This window comes from Pongo pygmaeus, chromosome 17 (genome assembly GCF_028885625.2).
Source record: "Pongo pygmaeus isolate AG05252 chromosome 17, NHGRI_mPonPyg2-v2.0_pri, whole genome shotgun sequence".
NCBI lineage: Eukaryota > Metazoa > Chordata > Mammalia > Primates > Hominidae > Pongo > Pongo pygmaeus.
Genome location: NC_072390.2, coordinates 92,072,635 through 92,092,664, shown reverse-complemented (window position 1 = coordinate 92,092,664; position 20,030 = coordinate 92,072,635). Strand labels below are relative to the sequence as shown.

Genomic DNA, 20,030 nt, shown 5'->3' with positions numbered 1-20,030 from the left:
AAACTAACACCCAGAGAAATTAAGCCACTTAGTCAAGATCACATAATTAAACCAGTGGCATAGCTAGTAATAATTTTCAATTAATAATCCAGGATACTCTCCTAATTAATTTTGCTTCCACTCCTCTTAAGATAATGGCTTCTGAGATAAGACCCCAGTTGCTAGGCCAGGCACGGTGGCTCATGCCTGTAATCCCAGCACTTTGGGAGGCCGAGGCAGGCAGATCACCTGAGGTCAAGGGTTTCAGACCAACCTGGCCAACATGGCAAAACCCTGTCTCTACTAAAAATAAAAAAAAATTAGCCTGGTGTGGTGGCCCGTGCCTGTAATACTAGCTACTCAGGAGTCTGAGGCAGAAGAATGGCTTGAACCTCAGAGGTAGAGGTTGCAGTGAGCCGAGATCGTGCCATTGCACTCCAGCCTGGATGACAAGAGTGAAACTCCATCTCAGAAAAAAAAAAAAAAAAAAAAAAAAAACCCAGTTGCTACTTTGAGCCTAGTGTAAAAACAACAGACAAATTTGGATTTTATCAGCAACGATGTATACTAATATGTAAGCCTAGGACTGTTTATTCAATTAGGAGCCAAGCCAAAGTACCCAATTATCAAAGGCATGAGTAGTTCCAATGAAACAATTATATTCCAAAACTTTGGTATTTGCCGTAATAAATGTATGAAATATAACTGTGACATGATAAATATCTGTTCAGAAACTCATTAAATGGTCCTTAATAGTGTCGGTTCACTCACATTCTTGCAGCAGACTGTTTTCCAAGAACAGATTCACCTGGCCGGGAGCAGAGGCTCACGCCTGTAATCCAACACTTTGGGAGGCCGAGGCGGGTGGATCACCTGAGGTCAGGGGTTCAAGACCAGCCTGACCAACATGGTGAAACCTGTTCTCTACTAAAAATACAAAAATGAGGCCGGGTGCAGTGGCTCACGCCTGTAATCCCAGCACTTTGGGAGGCCAAGGTGGGTGGATCACGAGGTCAGGAGCTCGAGACCAGCCTAACCAACGTGGTGAAACCTTGTCTCTACTAAAAATACAAAAACGAGGCCGGGTTCGGTGGCTCACGCCTGTAATCCCAGCACTTTGGGAGGCCGAGGTGGGTGGATCATGAGGTCAGGAGTTAGAGACCAGCCTGACCAACATGGTGAAACCTTGCCTCTACTAAAAATACAAAACTTAGCCAGGTGTGGTGGCACATGCCTGTAATCCCAGCTACTCAGGAGGCTGAGGCAAGAGAATCGTTTGAACCCGGGAGGTGGAGGTTGCAGTGAAGTGAGATCACACCACTGCACTCCAGCCTGGGCATGTTGGTACATGCCTGTAATCCCAGCTACTCGGGAGGCTGAGGCAGAAGAATCACTTGAACCTGGGAGGCGGAGGTTGCAGTGAGCCAAGATCGCGTCACTGCACTCCAGCCTGAGCGACAGAGCAAGACTCCATCTCAAAAAAAAAAAAAAAAAAAAAAAAAAAGTTCACCTTTACCCAGGTGTTCTTTTAATGCTAATTTTGTCAGTATCTGTATGTATTCGTTGTATTCGTGTAAACTCTTTCTTTTCATGCTTAATGTTATTAACGTCTCCTTTTTTTTTTAGATGGAGTTTCACTCTTGTTGCCCAGGCTGGAGTGCAACGGCACAATTTCAGCTCACTGCAACCTCCACCTCCTGGGTTCAAGCAATTCTCCTGCCTCAGCCTTCTGAGAAGCTGGGATTACAGGCATGTGCCATCACGCCTGGCTAATTTTGTATTTTTAGTAGAGACGGGGTTTCACCATGTTGGTCAGGCTGGTCTCTAACTCCCAACCTCAGGTGATCCGCCCGCCTTGGCCTCCCAAAGTGCTGGGATCACAGGCGTGAGCCACCGCACCTAGCTGGTCTCCCTCATTTTTTAAAGAAACACCAACTCCCTTTGAAATACTTGCTTTACTACCTGTAAATTTGTATTTCTAAAGAAAGACTGTAAACTTGGGTAGATGTATGTTCATGCACTACACACACATTACCCAAATTTTTAAAAACCACAGCATATTAAATTATAACAAAATAACACCTCAAATGTCTATAGCCTTACCTTTAACCAGAACTCTAAGAATTCTAGGCTCAGGATCTGAAAGTAACAGGTCCTTTCTGAAAATGATCCAGCAGCATATTGCAAAGTAGAGTGCTTCCGTTGACAATGCAAAAAACTAATTTTCTATATACAGCATAATTTATTGTTTTGTTTGCTGCCATTATTCTGTTTTCACCTCTACAAACATACAATTTGTGTGAACATCAAAACAACACACGTATTAACTTTTAGATAAAGTAGAGCTAAAGAGCGCCACAGAGAACTCTGGAGAGCCCATTCTGAGATTCTGTCCCCATGTTCAATAAAACATGCATCTTGAAAGGTGGATATCTATACATGAAAATATGGATACACAGCAGAGACTGGGAAGACACTGATAAATACAGCACTTGGAGTCAGACGACTTGAGGGTGAGTCTCATTCCTGCCAAGTTATGAGCTGTGAGTCTCCAGCAAGCCAAATAAACTCTCTCAGCCTGATTCTTCACCCAAAGATAAGGATAATGATTTCTGTTCTACCTACTCACAGGGTTGTTAAGATCCAAGTTATATAATAAATGTGAAATAACTTTTAAAATACTTTTTAAGGTGCACATCCATCAGATGGCTACAACTAAAAAGACAGACAATACCACAGATTGATGAGGAAATGAAGTAACTGGAAATCTCATATATTGCTAGAGGGCATGAAAATTGCTATAGCCACCCTTGAAAGCTATTTAGCAGCATCAACTAAAGCTAAATACATGCATAACTTATAATCCAGCAGTTCCACTCCTAGGTACATCTCCAACAGAAATGTGTATGTATGTGCACCAAAAAGCCATGTTTAAAACATTCACAGTAGCACAATTTATAACAGCAGCAACAAAAAACAACACAAATGCCCTCCAACAACAGAATGGGCAAATATGTTAGAGCAGATTTTATGATGGAATACTATCAAACAGTGAGAATGAGCAAACTTCTGCTCTACATAAAAACACGGACAAATCTCACATTTTTACCAAAATAAGCCAGATGTAAGAAAACAATCTGTATGGTTTCATTTTATTTAAAAAGTTCAACAAATAGGCAAAACTAACCTATGTTGTTAGAAATCAGCAAAGTGGCTAGTCGCAACAAGGAGGGTCCTTACTGGGATGGAGCACAGTGAAGATTTCTTAGGGTGCCACTAATGTCTTCTTTCTTAATCTAGGTGCTGACTACATAAGTGAGTTCTCTTTGTGAAAAATTCATTGAGCCAACCACAATTTCTGATCTTCTCTGTGTGTTATATATCAATATAGTTTACTCAAAAGTAAAGTGCTATAATACATAACTTTCTTTTCTCTTCCTGTCTTTTCCTCTAGATTGGGGGTCAAGTAACTATGGCCTAGCCTTTTTTGGTACACAAAGGTTTGCTGAAACTCAGGCATATAGCAGATCTGAGTAGTCATGACAGAGGCCGTACAACCTACAAAGCCTAAAACATTTACCATCTGACCCTTGACATAAAGAATACTTGCCAACTCCTGCACTAAACTGTCAACTATGACTCCATCTGGAATCACAGCCATCACGACTGCAATCCCTGAAATTTGCACGACTTTCCACAGTCACAGCACTCCTCCCACCACAGTGAAGTCCCTGAGAGATAAAGGCATTAAAGGTTTACATGCACTATGCATTATTTTCTACAGTAAAAAGCTCTAATGTTTACTTAACCATAATCTCCCTAAAGCTGATAAGGCCCTCTGTCTTAGTCATGGGATAGAAAGACTGGTTGTTCTCCTAAATAATAACTTTATGAAAATTAACACAATAAAGACAGTTGTCTCTTTCTGACTTCTGTGCCCAAGATCAATGTACTTCACTCCATATGTTTTTAACCCATCCACTGAATGTTCTCTGCCAAGCATTTTCAAGCTGATAAATGTGATGATGAGTATTTGAGCCTAGTTTGCTGCCCAATGATGCAAAAGTATATATTTCCTAAAAATGTGCAGTGTCTTCTAAATATGACATGTACCACCAACAATTTGTGAGGTGACGTTAAGTGATACACAAATAACTAATTCTAATGGCTATCTATCCATTTTAATGTGTCTTGACATAAAGTATCATTGACATATCAAAAGAGTATGATATTGGCAAAAGGACAGAGACACTAGTGAGAGTTCAGAAGTAAACACATATATTTATCATCCATTGATTTTTAACAAGAATGCCAGTACCATTCAATGAGGCAATAAACAGTTCTAGCCGAAGTGGATATACACAGGTTAAAAACTGAATTCAAAGCCAGGCGCGGTGGCTCACGCCTGTAATCCCAGCACTTTGGGAGGCTGAGGTGGGCGGATCGACTGACATCAGGAGTTCGAGACCAGCCTGGCCAACATGGTGAAACCCTGTCTCTACTAAAACAACAAAAAATTAGCCAGGCGTGGTGGCACACACTTGTAATCCCAGCTACTCAGAAGTCTGAGGCAGGAGAATTGCTTGAACCTGGGAGGCAGAGGTTGCGGTGAGCCAAGATTCCGCCACTGCACTCCAGCCTGGGCAATGAGAGTGAAACTCTGTCTCAAAAAAAAAAAAAAAGAAAAAGAAAAAGAAAAAAAGGAATTCAGACCTTCACCACGTACCATATACAAAAATTAAATCAGATCAAAGACTTCAATTTAATGACTAAAACTATAAATCTCCTAGAAGAAAAACATAAGGGACAAGCTTCATGACTATGGATTTGGCAACAGTGTCTTAAATTTGACACGAAAAGCTACAAATAACCAGGAGGAAACAAACACAAATTGCACTCTATTAAAATTTAAAACTTTTGTGAAAGCTGGGCATGGTGGCTCATGCCTGTAATTCCAGCACTTTGGGAGGCTGAAGGGGGCGGATCACTTGAGGCCAGGAGTTCGAGACCAGCCTGGCCAACATGGCAAAACCCCATCTCTACTAAAAATACAAAAATTAGCCAGGGATGGTGGCATACGCTTGCAATCCCAGCTACTCCAGAAGCTGAGGCACAAGAATCGCTTGAACCTGGAAGGCAGAGGTTGCAGTGAGCCGAGACTGCACCACTGCACTCCAGCCTGGGCATCAGAGCAAGACTGTGTCTCAAAAAAACAAATAAATAGGCTGGGCGCGGCAGCTCATGCCTGTCATCCCAGCACTTTCGGAGGCCGAGGCGGGTGGATCAAGAGGTCAGGAGATCGAGACTATCCTGGCTAACACGGTGAAACCCCACCTCTACTAAAAATACAAAAAATTAGCTAGGCGCTGTGACAGGCGCCTGTAGTCCCAGCTGCTCGGGAGGCTGAGGCAGGAGAATGGCACGAACCCAGGAAGCGGAGCTTGCAGTGAGCCGAGATCGCGCCACTGCACTCTAGCCTGGGCGACGAGCAAAGCTCTGTCTCAAAAAATAATAATAATAATAATAATAATAATAAACAAATAAATAAATAAATGAAAATAAAACCTTTGTGAATCAAAGGGCACTATCAAGAAGGAGAAAAGGGCCAAGCATGGTGGCTTACGCCTGCAGTCCCAGCTACTTGAGATGCTAAGGCAGGAGGATAATTTGAGGCCAGGAGTTTAAGGGCAACATAGCAAGATCCTGTCTTTAAAAAATAAAACAAAAAAATTTAGCCAGGCATGGTGGTGGGCACCTGTAGTCCCAGCTACTTGGGAGACTGAGGCAGGAGAATCACTTGCTCCCAGGGGTTTGGGGCTGCAGTGAGCTATGCTCGCACCACTGCACTCCAGCCTGGGCAACTGAAAGAGTGAGACACTGCCTCAAAGAAAAAAAACTATAAAGACTGTATAGGCCAGGCGTGGTGGCTCACACCTGAAATCCCAGCATTTTGGGAGGCCGAGGTGGGCAGATCACGAGGTCAGAAGTTCGAGACCAGCCTGGCCAACATGATGAAACCCTGTCTCTACTAAAAATACAAAAATTAGCTTGGCGTGGTGGCGGGCGCCTGTAATCCCAGCTACTCGGGAGGCTGAGGCAAGAGAATCACTTGAACCCAGGAGGCAGAGGTTGCAGTGGGCCAAGATTGTGCCAATGCACTCCAGTCTAGGCAACAGAGCAAGACTTCATCTCAAAAAAGAATGTATAAATAGCAGGCTAATGGATGGAGAGATATAAATGACATTTAAAAATACTTTATTGAGCCAAAAGAAGGCAAGAAAGAAAAGGGAATGTAAAATGATGAATCAAGTAGAAAACTATGTCTCAAAACAGCCTTAAATGTACTTAAAATCAGCATATCAATTAAAGACAAAGATCATCAGGCCATACTTAGAAAAGTTAACTATAGGCTGCTTGCAAGAGATATAACTTACATATAAGGACAGAAAGACAAAGTAAAAGAATTGAGAAAGAAATACTATTAGAACACCAGCCAAAGCAGTCATGGTGCAGGTGTACCAATATCAAACAAAGGAGGCTTTAAGGCAAAAATCATTACTAGATATAAAGTATGACTTACTTCATAATGATAAAAGGGTTACTATACCAATAAAATATAAGATCTTTCAATTTGTATGGTTAAAAATGTAGCTCAAAATATAAAGATTGACAGAATATAAGAATAGACAAATTCACAAGCATAGGAGAATTTAATATTTAATACACTTTTCTGAGTAACTGACAGAAAAAAATCGATATATGTTCTTTTCAAGTGCACATGGAACATTTACCAAATATAACCACATAACATGAAAAGACCCAAGAAGGTTTCAAATAATTAAATAATTCAAGTTAAGTTCTCTGACAACAATCCAAGTAAACTAGAAATCAATAACAATGAAGGTAATTTCAAAATTTGGCCACACCTTTTGCAATAACTTATGAGAACTCACAATAGAAATCAGAAAATAATCTTGAACTTAGTGAAGACAAGAATAAACCATATCAAAATTTGGTAGATGCAGTTAAAACTGTAGAATTGCCAATAGCCTTAATACCTACAACCTTAAATGTAGATATTAGAAAGTAAGAAAGGCTGAAAATTAGTTCAGTATCCACATCAAGAAGCTGAGGAAAAAAAAAAAAAACCAGAAAATAAAATGTAGGTACAGAAGCGGAAGCGGTGTGTGTGTAGTTCTCGTCCCTTTTGCGGCCATCACTGAAGCGAGAGCAGCCCAAATGAAGTTCAATCCCTTTGTGACTTCTGACCAAAGTAACAACCACAAAAGACATTTCAATGCACCTTCCCACATTCGCAGGAAGATTTTGTCTTCCCTTCTTTCCAAAGAGCTAAGAGATAAGTACAATGTTCGATCCATGCCCATCCGAAAGGATGATGTTCAGGTTGTACGAGGACGCTATAAAGGTCAGCAAACTGGCAAAGTAGTCTGGGTTTACAGGAAGAAATAGGTCCTCTACATTGAACAGGTGCAACAGTAAAAGGCTAATGGCACAACTATGCATATAGGCATTCACCCCAACTGTGCATACAGGCATTCACCCCAGCAAGGTGGTTATCACTAGGATAAAACTGGACAAAGACCGCAAAAAGATCCTTGAACGGAAAGCCAAATATCGCCAAGTAGAAAAGTAAAAGGGCAAATATAAGGAAGAAACAATTGAGTAGATGCAGGAATAAAGTAATCTTATATACAAGCTTTCATTAAAACTTGAAATTAAAAAAAAACCCTAAGGAAAGTAGAAGGAGGAAAATGATAAAGAGAAGAAACTAGTGGAATATAAAACAAACATCTATAAATTGAATTGAAAGTCCAAACTTGGATCTTTGAGAAGATTGTTAAAATTGATAAACCCTGCCATGACTAAGAAAAAAATAAGAAAAAGCACAATCTCCACCATCAGGGAAAAGAGGAGGGCCATCACCACAGAGCCTACAGTCATAAAAAGATAATAAGAGATACTTATGAATAATGTTCTGTTAATAAATTTTAAAATATTAGATGGTTCTTACAAACAAAACTTACCAAAACTGACACAAAGTAAAATTTTAAACTTCAGTTGTCTTATATATACTAAAGAAATTGAATCTGTAATTTAAAATTTTCCCCAAAAGGCCTAGGCATGGTGGCTCATGCCTGTAATCCCAGCAGTTTGGGAGGCCGGGGTGAGAGGACTGCCTGAGCCTAGGAGTTCAAGACAAGCCTGGACAACATGACAAGACCTCATGCCTATTTTTAAAATTATTTTAAAAATTAAAAATATAAAATTTCCCCAAAGAAATTTCAAAGCCCAGATGATTCTAACAGGGAATTCTACCAAAGATTTAAAAACAATGTAATGTCAACCTTATTATAAACTCTTACAGAGAAAAGAAAATAAAGGAAGACTTCCCAACCTATTTTATGAAGCCAGCAAAATACTAATATCAAAACTTGAGAATGGCAATATAAAAAAATAAAATTGTAGTCCAATGTGGCTCATAAACACAGACATAAAAAGCATAAAGTATGTACAAATCAAATCCAGATATACAAAAAAGAATAACATCACAACAAGTTTGCTTGTATCCCAGGGACACAAGTTTGGCTTACCATTAGAAAAACCAATGTTTTTCACCCTATCAACAAAATATAAAAGAAAAATCACATGATCACCACAAAAAATACAAAATAAACATGATAAAATTCAAGACCCATTCGTGATAAAAAACACTTAGCAAAATAGAAATAAAACGTATGTAATCTTATAATATCTACCTCCACCCCCCAAAGAAAACCCACAACAAGCACCCTAGTTAATAATATAATTTTCCTTCTGCAGTTGGGAACAAGTCAAGAATGTCCCTTATTCGCCGCATTTATTCACCATTATAGAAGAGATCCTAGCCAGTACAATAAGCCAGAAAAAATAGTAACGAAAGTGATAAAGATTAGAAATGAAAAAATAAACCTGTTGATATTTACAAATATGATTAGAGAAAATTCCAAAAGAATCTACAGCTAAACTATTACAAATAATAAATATGTAAAAGACTTTGGATACAATATCAATTTTTAAAAACCAATTGTATTTCTATAAACAAGCAACATATAGAAAATGAAATTATTAAAATACCATCAACAACAGTTTCAGGAAATATCAAATATCTAGGAATAAATTTAAAAATATTTGTATAAGTCCTGTATCTTGAAGTCCCAAAACATTACCGAGAGACAATAACGAGGAAAGAAATGATAGAAGAGATCATGTTTAGATTCAAAGACTCAAGATTGTAAAGACATTAGTTCCACCCACATTATCTATAGAGTCAATATAATCTGATCAAGATCCCAGCAAGTTTTTTAATGAAAACTTATATGCTGATTCAAAAATCTACATGAAATTGAAAAGTACCAACAACTGTCAAGATGATCGCAAAAATTAAAAACTAAATGGAGGACTTATATTTCCCATACCAGATACCAAGACTCAGAATAGCATAATTAAGACAGCGTGAAACTGACTAGTCAGGAACAAAAAAAAAAAAAAAAAAAACAATGGAAAAGAGTAAGTACAGAACAATTCTTCACCTGATTTGCAATCACGTAAAAAAAAGACAAAAATGGTATTTCCAACAAATACTGCAGATTAATTGGATATCTATATGTGTAAAAAAAAAAAAAAAATCCTGACCTTTCCCTCTTCAAATCACACTCAGATGAAGCGTCAATCTAAAGGTGAGACGTATAGCTGGGCGCAGCAGCTCACACCTGTAATTCCAGCACTTTGGGAGGCCAAGGTGGGTGGACCACCTGAGGCGAGGAGTTGGAGGCCAGCCTGGCCAACATGGTGAAACCTCATCCCTACTGAAAATACAAAAAATTAGCCAAGTGCGGTGGTGCGCACCTGTAATCTGAGCTACTCAGGAGGCTGAGGTACAAGAATCGCTTGAACCCAGGAAGCAGAGGTTGCAGTGAGCCAAGATCACACCACTGCACTCGAGCCTGGGTGACAGAGCGAGACCTTGTCTCAAAAAAATAAAATAAAGATGTAAAACAATAAAGCCTCTAGATGAAAACACAGGAAAATATTACTTATTTTCAAATATTATTTAAATAGATCCGAAAAGTACTAAAGGACTGACAAATTGGTATTAAGAACTTGTTTAATTGATTAGAAGGTATCTTTAAAAGAGTGAATAGGAGACTATAAGAAACTCATCCAGAGTATATAAAGACCTCCTATAAATCAGTAATAAAACGGCATACAGCCCTTCACCAAAGAAGATACACAGATGGCAAATAAGCCTATGGGAAGACGCTCAACATCATACGTTGAAAATTAAACATATGATGGAAATTTCAAATTAAAATGAGATATCCAGTACACTCCTAACAGAATGGCTAAAATCCAAAAAACTAATTAATCCCAAATGCTGGTTAGGATGTACAACAGAAACTGTCATTCATTCCCGGTGAGAATACAAAATGGTACAACCACTTTGGAAAACAGCTTGGCAGCCTGTTAGAAAAAACTAAACATAGTTTTCCCATACAACCCAGCAGTCAACAGTCCCCGAGATTTACCCCCAATGACTTGAGAACTTACGTCCAACACAAACCTGCACACAAATATTTATAGCAACTTTACTCACATTGCTAAAAACTGGAAGCAACCAAGATGTCCTTCAAAATGTAAATGGATAAATGTGATACATCCATACAGTGCAATATTATTCAGCAACAAAATGAAATACCTATCAAGCCTTGAAAAGACATGGAGGAATGCAAATGAATGTTGCTTACTCAAAGCCAATCTGAAAGGTTGCATACTGAATGCTCCCAACTATGTGACATTCTGGGGAAGGCAAAACTATAAGGACAATAAAAATATCAGTGCTTGCCATTGGTCAGGGAAGGGATGGATGAATAGACGGAGGAAAGGGCAGTGAAACTATTCTGTATGACACTGTACAGCAGATATGCATTTGTCCAACCCATGGGATACACAACTCAGAAAATATATCCTAATGCAAACGATGGGCTTTAGTTAATAACAATGTATCAACATTGGCTAAATTTACTACACTAATGCAAGATGTTACCAATAGGAGAAACCGTGAGGAGAGACAGAAGTCGTCTCTCCATACTATCTGCTCCATATTATCTGCTCAATTTTGGGTAAGCATGAAACTGCTCTAGAAAAGAAAGTATTAATTTTAAAATATATATGTCCCAGTAGAAAAACAGGCCAAGGTCTTCAACAGGAGCTTAGCAAAAGAGAACAAATGGCTGACAAACATAAAAACTGTATTAGCATAGAACTCAAAATAAAAATCAAAATGAGATACCACTATACATACCAAAACAGCTAAACAATAAAGGGACAGGCCAATCTTGTCCAATCCACAGTCCACATGCAGCCCAGGACAGCTTTGAATATGGTCCAACACAAATTCGTAAACTTGCCTAAAACATTATGAGATTTTTTTTGCAATTTCTTTTTTAACCCCACCAGCTATCATTAGTGTTAGCGTATTTTATGTATGGCCCAAGACAGTTCTTCCAGTGTGGCCCAGGGAAGCTGAAACATTGAATCCCCAGGGAGAGGCGATACTAAGTGCTACTGAGCCTGCGGAACAAATGCACCAAATGCACGCTCACCCCCTGCTGGTAGGAGAGGAAGCCGGGACTGTCACTGGGAGACTGGCGGGCTGTATCCACTATGGCCCATAAATACATATAAAAGTTTGTAGCAACACTTATTCAAAAGAGCCAAAAACTGGAAATAATCCAAATATCAAGAGGAGAAGAGTAATTTATGGTAGGTTCATATAATGTAATACTATATACTTATCAAAATAAACACAGTTCTGCTGCATAGCAACAGGAATAATCTCATAAAAATAAACATTGAATGAATCAAGTCAGAAAAAAAAATGGGTTCATACTATAAATTCAATTTAGTTCAAAAACAGGTAAAGCTGGCCGGGCGCAGTGGCTCACACCTGTAATCCCAACACTTTGGGAGGCTGAGGTGGGTGGATCACAAGGTCAGGAGATCAAGACCAGCCTGGCCAACATGGTGAAACCCCATCTCTACTAACACAAAAAAAAATTAGCCAGGCGTGGTGGCGCGTGCCTGTAATCCCAGCTACTCAGGTGGCTGAGGCAGGAGAATCACTTGAACCCGGGAGACGGAGGTTGCAGTGAGTGGAGATCACACCACTGAACTCCAGCCTGGCAACAGGGCGAGACTCCGTCTCAAAAAAGAAAAAACAAAACAAAAACAGGTAAAGCTAACGTGGTATCAGAAGCCAGGACAGTGCAGGGAGGGCCAGTAACTGCGAGGGGCACAAATACACTGGGTGCTGGCTTGACAGGAAAACTCATGAAGCTCCTCACCTAAAACCTGTGCACTTTTCTAGGCAGATGTTTTTTGTGAATAAAATAGTTACTTAAACGTAACAACAAAGAGGTTTCAAATAAATATACACATTTCTGGCTTCTCTTAGCAATCATAAACTGGCTGGGCGCCATGGCTCATGCCTGTAATCCCAACACTTTGGGAGGCTAAGGCAGGGGATAGCTTGAGTCCAGGAAGTTGAGACCAGCTTGAGCAACATGGCGAAACCCCATCTCTACAAAAAATACAAAAATTAGCCGGGCGTAGTAGCGCAAGGGTGTAGTCCCAGCTACTCAGGAGGCCGAGGTGGGAGGATGGCTTGAGTCCGGGAGGCAGAGATTACAGTGAGCCGAGATCATGGCACTGCACTCCAGCCTGGGCGACAGAGCGAGACTCCGTCCAAAATTTAAAAAAAAAACCTCCCCCAGGAGATTCCATAATGCATGAGCCGCCAAGGGTGAGAGCCACGCTGCAGGCCTTGCCATGACACTTCATGTGAAGAAAAGTTCTATGACAAAACACAGCTCGAAAACCACTGCTACTTTCTTGAAAGCAGAGACACACTATCTCTGTACACACAGACAATATAAAGGAGTGAAATATAAAAAGCATTCCAAAAGCGTGGAATTGACTTTATCTAATAAGGAATTATGGTTTACACTATAGTCGTTTTGCATAAAAGACCAAGGTTTTAAACGCATGTGATGTCACTACTTAATGCCAGGATTATAAAATCTTTAGAGGTTATCTAATCACACTTCCTTCAAAATACTAAATACTCCACAGTGGCTCACACGTGTAATCCTAACACTGGGAGGCCAAGGCGGGCAGATTGCCTGAGCTCAGGAGTTCAAGACCAGCCTGGGCAACACGGTGAAACCCTGTCTCTACTAAAATCCAAAAAATTAGCTGGGCATGGTGGCGTGTGCCTGTGGTCTCAGCAACTCAGGAGGCTGAGACCGGAGAATTGTTTGAACCTGGGAGGCGGAGGTTGCAGTGAGCCCAGATCACTCCACTGCACACCAGCCTGGGCAACAGAGCGAGACTCCATCTCCAAAATAAATAAATACATACTCCAAATTTCGGCCTACCTAAAAAATTTGGATAGATACCTGATATTGTTAGAAAGTTACTATTTTAAGCAGAAGCTGCCTCCCTGAAGCAAGTAAGTACTCCACTGTTACCATAAGCCTGATGGTATTACAGCTCTGGCTGCCTCCTGCCTCTTAAAAAGATAAAGTTTGGCAGGCGCGGTGGCTCACGCCTATAATCCCAGCACTTTGGGAGGCCAAGGCAGGTGGACCACCTGAGGTCAGAAGTTCAAGAACAGCCTGGCCAACATGGCAAAACCCCATCTCTACTAAAAATACAAAAAATTAGCCAGGCATGGTGGCATGCACCTGTAATCCCAGCTACCCAGGAGGCTGAGGTGGGAGAATGACTTGAACCTGGGAGGCGGAGGTTGCAGTGAGCCAAGATCATACCACTGCACTCCAGCCTGGGTGACAGAACGAGACCTTGTCTCAAAAAAAAAAAAAAAAAAAAAAGGAGAGTCCTACTACCCCTAGCTTACACTGGTGGTGCCTCCCCTTGCGCTCTTGAATTCATTCAAGAAAACTGAAAATTCCTGAACTGGTAACCTAACCAGGAAAAGACTTGTTTATCCACTGGGCTCATGGTCCGCCTGTCTCCGCTCTCTGGAAATGAACTAAGTATTACAAATATCCCTCCAAAAGGAAAAAGAAACAGCAGGAGGGCAACTAAAGGGGCAAGCTGAAAAGAAAAATTTTGCACTATTCCATTGGAAAAAACAGATGGAAGTCATACAAGATTCCAAAATGTGGTTTCCCTCAAGGTCACATTATTGCTAAAATAATTATGATAAAGAAAAAAAAGCATATCCCACTCATCCTTCTATCCCCAGGATAGTGCCAGGGACACATCAAGTGCTGAACGAATGCTGCCCCATCGATGCCTGTGAGACTCACTTCTCACGTCCTGACTACTTCAACAAATATTCTTTCAGTGGGCCTCTTCTTACTAATTTCTTTAGGTTTCAATTTTAACAACATTTTCTCCAGGAAGCCTAGACTTCAAGTGTCCCATCTGTCACCATGAACAGTTTCTACCATTATAAGGATACCTAGAGATCATGTCTCTTGTTCAGCTTTGTATTCTAGACCCTAGCACAGGGCTCACCTATCACAGGAAGTGCTCTAAAAATAGTTGTTCAGCTAGGCATGGTGGCTCATACCTGTAATCTCAGCACTTTGGGAGGCCACGTGGGGGGATCACGAGGTCAGGAGTTCAAGACCATCCTGGCTAACGTGGTGAAACCCCGTCTCTACTAAAAATACAAAAAGATTAGCCGGGCATGGTAGCATGCGCCTGTAGTCCCATCTACTCAGGAGGCTGAGGCAGGAGAATCACTTGAACCCGGGAGGCAGAGGTTGCAGTGAGCCGAGATCATGCCACTGCACTCCAGCCTGGGCAAAAAGAGCAAAACTCCGTCTCAACAACAACAACAGGCCGGGCGCTGTGGCTCACGCCTATAATCCCAGCACTTTGGGAGGCCGAGGTGGGAGGATCACCTGAGGTCAGGAGTTCGAGACTAGCCTGACCAACGTGGAGAAACCCCATCTCTACTAAAAATACAAAATTAGCTGGGCATAGTGGTGCATGCCTGTAATCCCAGCTACTCAGGAGGCTGAGGCAGGAGAATCGCTTGAACCCAGGAGATGGAGGTTGTGGTGAGCCAAGATCGTGCCACTGCACTCCAGCCTGGGCAACAAGAGCAAAACTGTGTCTCAAAAAAAAACAAAAACAAAAACAAAAAAATAGTTGTTGAATACAGGAATTAGTGCACATGAAGGGTTTTATATTTATCAAGGCAGAACACTAAAATGCATGCCTTTTTTTTTTGAGACTGAGTCTCCCTCTGTCACCCAGGCTGGAGTGCAGTGGCACGATCTCAGCTCACTGCAACCTCTACCTCCTGGGCTCAAGCGATTCTCATGCCTCAGCACTCCCAAGTAGCTGCGACTACAGGCGCCAGCCACCATGCCTGGCTAATTTTAGTATTTTTTTTTTTTAGTACAGATGGGGTTTCACCATGTGGGCCAGGCTGGTCTCAAACTCCTGACCTCAAGTGATCTGCCCACCTCAGCCTCCCAAAGAGCTGGGATTACAGGTGTGAGCCACCGTGACAAGCCTAAAATGCATGCTTTGGACGCAAATGGAGATCCAGTTCCCAACTGCCACTCACTAACTGGGTGGACTTTCCAAATCAGGTTTCCAGGCCGGTCGCGGTGGCTCACGCCTATAATCCCAGCACTTTGGGAGGCTGAGGCGGGCGGATCATTTGAGGTCAGGAGTTCGAGACCAGCCTGACCAACATGGTGAAACTCCGTCTCTACTAAAAATACAAAAAAAAAAAAAAAAAAAAATAGCCAGCCATGGTGGCTCACACCTGTAATACCAGTTACTCCGGAGGCTGAGGCAGGAGAATTGCTTGAACCCAGGAGGTGGAGGTTGCAGTGAGCCGAGATCGTGCCACTGCACTCCAGCCTGGGCAATAGAGACTCCAACTCAAAAAGAAAAAAAAATCAGGTATCCGCTCTGAGCTTCATTCCCCTATCTGTAAAAATCCCTACATCCCTTGCACAGTTTTCTTAGGAATAAAATTCATAATAGGGCAACAAAGAAAATAAAACCACTTCACTTACAAGAAACGTGATTAACACAGTAAGTGATAGAGCAATGTCCCTCATTTTGGTTTCAGGACCCCTTGATACATTCTTAAATGCAGCCCTCAGCTGGAAGCAGTGGCTCATGCCTGTAATTCCAAAACTCTGGGAGGCTGAGGTGGGAGGATCACTTGAGCCCAGGAGTTCAAGACCAGCCTGGGCAACACTGTGAGACCCCATCTCTATTTAAAACAAAACAAAACAAAAAAAGAGGCCCTACAAGCCTTCTAGTTTATGTAAGTTCTATCTATTGATGTTTGTCCTATTAGAAATTAAAACTAAGCAACTTTAAAAATATTTACTTATTTAAAATGTCTACATGTTAACATAATTATTTTTATGAAAAACATGTCTTCCCCAAAAATAGTAAGAATGGTTTTCATTTTTACAAATCTTTGTAATGTCTCGATTAATAGAAGACAGTTGGATTGTCATATCTATTCTGCATTTTCTCTGGTGCAACCTGTTCTTTTTGACTGTGATACATGAAGGTAATGCAGCCTCACTCTTAGGCACTGCCACCACCACCTAGATTTGTGCTAAGATGTCAGCAGTTGTGCCAACAATTGTTTCGTATAATTAGTGCAAAAATTAACAGAGTGAAAAAGCCTAATAGTCTTACTCTATGATATTTACCTTACAGAAGCCTGAAAACATCTCAGGGAACCCCCAGGAGTCCAGGAACCACAGTTTGAGAACCACTTTGCTACAGGAGGACTGGTGTTAAGAAGGGAAAGGTTACTTTTAAGCAGGCTTGAGGAAGGCCTCTCTGAAGACGCTAAATCACCTAGAGCCACAGACTAGCAAAAAGTGTTTCTCAGACTAGGAAATGGCAAATGCCCTAAGACAAAAATTAATGTGGCATCAAGGAACACAAAAGACTGCATGCCTGAGCAAGGAAACAGAGAAGAGCCAGACAAGGCCCAATCAACAGGATCCTGGAGGAGTGGGTTTCTGTTAAAGGGATGAGGAAGCCAATGCACGCTTTTAATCAGGGTGTGGCCATCTGATTTACATTTAACAAGATCATCCACGCTGACAAGTGACGGATTTATTTACAGGAGCCCAGGACTAGCAGGGCCCAGGAAGAGGGCTCCTGCAGCTCTCCAGCCCAGAGAGGGCTGCTGGGTCAGAGGGTGTCTCTGGAGATGGAAAGAGGAGGGCCCACTGGAAATACATTCCCGAGGTAGAAGCTGCAACACTGAATTAGGTAGTGTGTTGGGGCATAAAAGAAATGGAATAATTCTTGAGGCCTGAGGGTGAAACACCAGGTGGACAGGGATACCATCGGTGAGATGGGGATACTGGGGGAATGGGTGCCCCGCCTGTGGCCGTGGAAATTTTACATTCTTTCTCTATCCTAAGCCTTCTTCAAAGTAACTGAGACACCGCACCTTACATTATTTTTGGCAGACGGCATATTAACAAAACAAAACAATTAAACTAATGAAACAAGGTCAAGGCCAAAACTCAAAGTGGAAGAGGCAACAAAGACTTCCTTAAAGGCCAGACACCATCAACCATTAATCAAAATTCTGAGCACTGCTGTTATCCAACTACAAATCTGCACACCTGGGTCACGGTGCAGCCAACATCTGTCCAGCAGCCCACAAAGGCCCATGAGGTGTGCAAACGCTCGCTGAAACGCCTGTTGGCCACCAACGTTTCCCTAATGTGCATGTGTGTTAACTCTACCAAGTGCAATCACGACAAGAAGAATTCCTGGTTTGGTGTGGCCTATGAGTAAGTTTACATTGATTCCTACCCATTACCTCTTTCTTCCTAAACACAAAATTAACACAATCCTTTGTAGTTTCCAGGCCTGACCTTTCTCTGGGGCACCTGTGGTGTTTGGTCACAAGCTCTTTAATGAGCCTCAGTTTACTCATCCCCAAGAAAAGGGAAACACTTGAGTCACTAAGCTAAGCAGTTAAATAAAAATCAATGGCAATCAAAGTATAACCCACCGACTCCCATACGGAGTCCTAGGCCCTTACTCCCCCTTAGAGCCCCTTCAAAACCCTTTCCAAACGCGGAGCGCCGCTCCAGTTGCACGGCTGACCAGGACCAGGGACCAGGCCTGCAGGGGGGGACTCGCGTCCAAGGCCGCACGGGAACCACGGCGCCCGCGAGAAAAGGCGCGGCGCCCCCTACCCCACTGCCCTCGACCTGGGAACCGCGGCACCGGCGAGTGCGCCCCGTTCCCCCTGCGCAGGAAAGTCGTTCCTGAAGCTCCGGGCTGGGGCTTTGGAAAGCAAGTCAATTCCTGACTGCTGGAAGGGCCAAGGTCTGGGGGTGCCCGGTTGTGTGTTTGCCTGCTTTTAAATTCTGGGCCTTTCTCCTTCCTTGGAAAACAAAATCCGAGTTATTTCATGACTTTAGCAAAGTACCATGGAGCATAAATTACTGGGGAAAACACTTCCTGACGCCTACTGTGTGCACGATCTAGCGCTCCCCACATAACACTGACGCCTACTGTATGCACGACCCACAGCGCTCTCCAGAAGCTCCAGGTTGAAGCTACCCGGATCACAATGGCGCCTACTGTTTGCACGACCCATAGCGCTCTCCAGATGCCCAGGGTTCCAGCTCCCCAGACCACAATGGCGCCTACTGTATGCACTCCCCATAGCGTCTGCAGAGGCTCAGGGTTCAAGTTCCCGGACCACAATGGCGCCTACTGTATGCACGACCCACAGCGCGCCCCAGATAACACTGGAGCACACTGTGTGCACGACCCTGCGCTTCCCGGACAACGCTGGCGCCTACTGTGTGCACGACCCCGCGCTCCACGGCCTCCCTGTGGGCCGAGCCCAACGTCCCCAGGGCAGCCGGCGCCGCGCAGGGTCGGGCGGGGGCGCCGTCCGGGAGGAGCCCAGGGCGCGGTATCCGCAGGCCCGGGCTCTGGCCAGGCCGCCTCCCCAGCACGCCCCGCGGCCCTCCGGCCCCGGGACGGAACACGGGGCGGCCACTTTCCCTCAAGTTCAGCGCGGGCCGCGGCAGGGCCGGGGGAGGTCAGGGCGCGCGGAGGAGGCGGCCGCCTGCTCCCTCACCCGCCTCCCGCCTCCCGCCTCCCGCCTCCCGCCTCCCGCCTCAGCCGCCGCCCGGCCCAGGAAAGTAGGCCCAGCGCGCGGAGGGGCCGGGCGGCGACTCGCCCGTATCATTCCGCCCGCGCTGCGGCCCGCCCGGCCAGTCGGCGGCGGCGGCGGCCCGGGTCTGCGCGGCCCCCGCCCCCGCCCCGCCGCTCCCGGCGCCCCCCGCGCCGCATCCGGGGACTGGCAGGGCGCGGGCCCCGCACCGGCCGCCGGCGGGGCGCGAGGGCGCGGCCGCGGGCCTTACCGGAGTCGCCGCGCGCCTTGCTCTCCCTGGGCTTCGGGGGGCGGCCCCGCGGCATCGTCGGCGGCCTGGCTCGCACCCACACCCACTCACACTCACACTCACACTCACACGCGGCGGCGGGGGCGCGCACGCGCGGGCACCGGGGCGGGGGCGCGCCCAGCCGGCGCTAGAGGCGGGCGGAGCTGCCCGGCGGCGGGCGGCCCTGTCCGAGCGCCGCCGGGCTCACGGGGGAAAGGCGCCCGAACGCGCGCACCGGAGCGCTCGAACCGCGCCGGCCTCGGCGGGTTCCATGGCCCGCGGGCCGCGGTGGGGGCGTTGGGCTCGGGTGCGGTGGGGGCGGGGGCGGCGCGGGGCGCATGCGCGGCGCCGCGGGGCCTTAGCGGACGGAGGGGAGCGCGGGGGTCACCGGGGCCGGGCCGGGCCCGGAGCCCTAGAGCTCGGCCTGGCGGGGACCCGGGGCCAGCCCTGCACCTCCGTGGCCCGGGCGCCTCGTGCGTGTCCACGAGCTCGCGTGCGCGCGTCACCTCGGACCGCAGCATGGCTTGGAGGGCGGCCCTACTC

At 44.4% G+C, this 20,030-nt stretch overlaps 1 protein-coding gene and 1 pseudogene across 7 annotated transcripts in view; one reads left to right on the top strand and one right to left on the bottom strand.

Moving 5' to 3' along the window:
* ZNF236 (zinc finger protein 236) overlaps window positions 1-19,816 on the bottom strand; it is a 151,759-nt gene extending 131,943 nt beyond the window's left edge. For 2 of the 7 annotated variants that reach the window (XM_063653850.1, XM_063653851.1), the window contains exons 1-2: window positions 16,767-19,185; window positions 11,342-11,447 (exon numbers count right to left, since the gene is read on the bottom strand). In XM_063653850.1, the coding sequence (XP_063509920.1) occupies window positions 11,342-11,447; window positions 16,767-16,787 (127 nt within the window). In that variant the 5' untranslated portion in view covers window positions 16,788-19,185. Of the gene's footprint in view, window positions 1-11,341; window positions 11,448-14,638; window positions 14,967-16,766; window positions 19,186-19,469 lie in introns of those variants that run through there. The other 5 variants (XM_063653846.1, XM_063653845.1, XM_063653847.1 and 2 more) reach the window with 4 other exon arrangements.
* LOC129018624 (large ribosomal subunit protein uL24-like) lies at window positions 7,219-7,678 on the top strand (annotated as a pseudogene).
* Window positions 19,817-20,030: the final 214 nt, after the last annotated feature.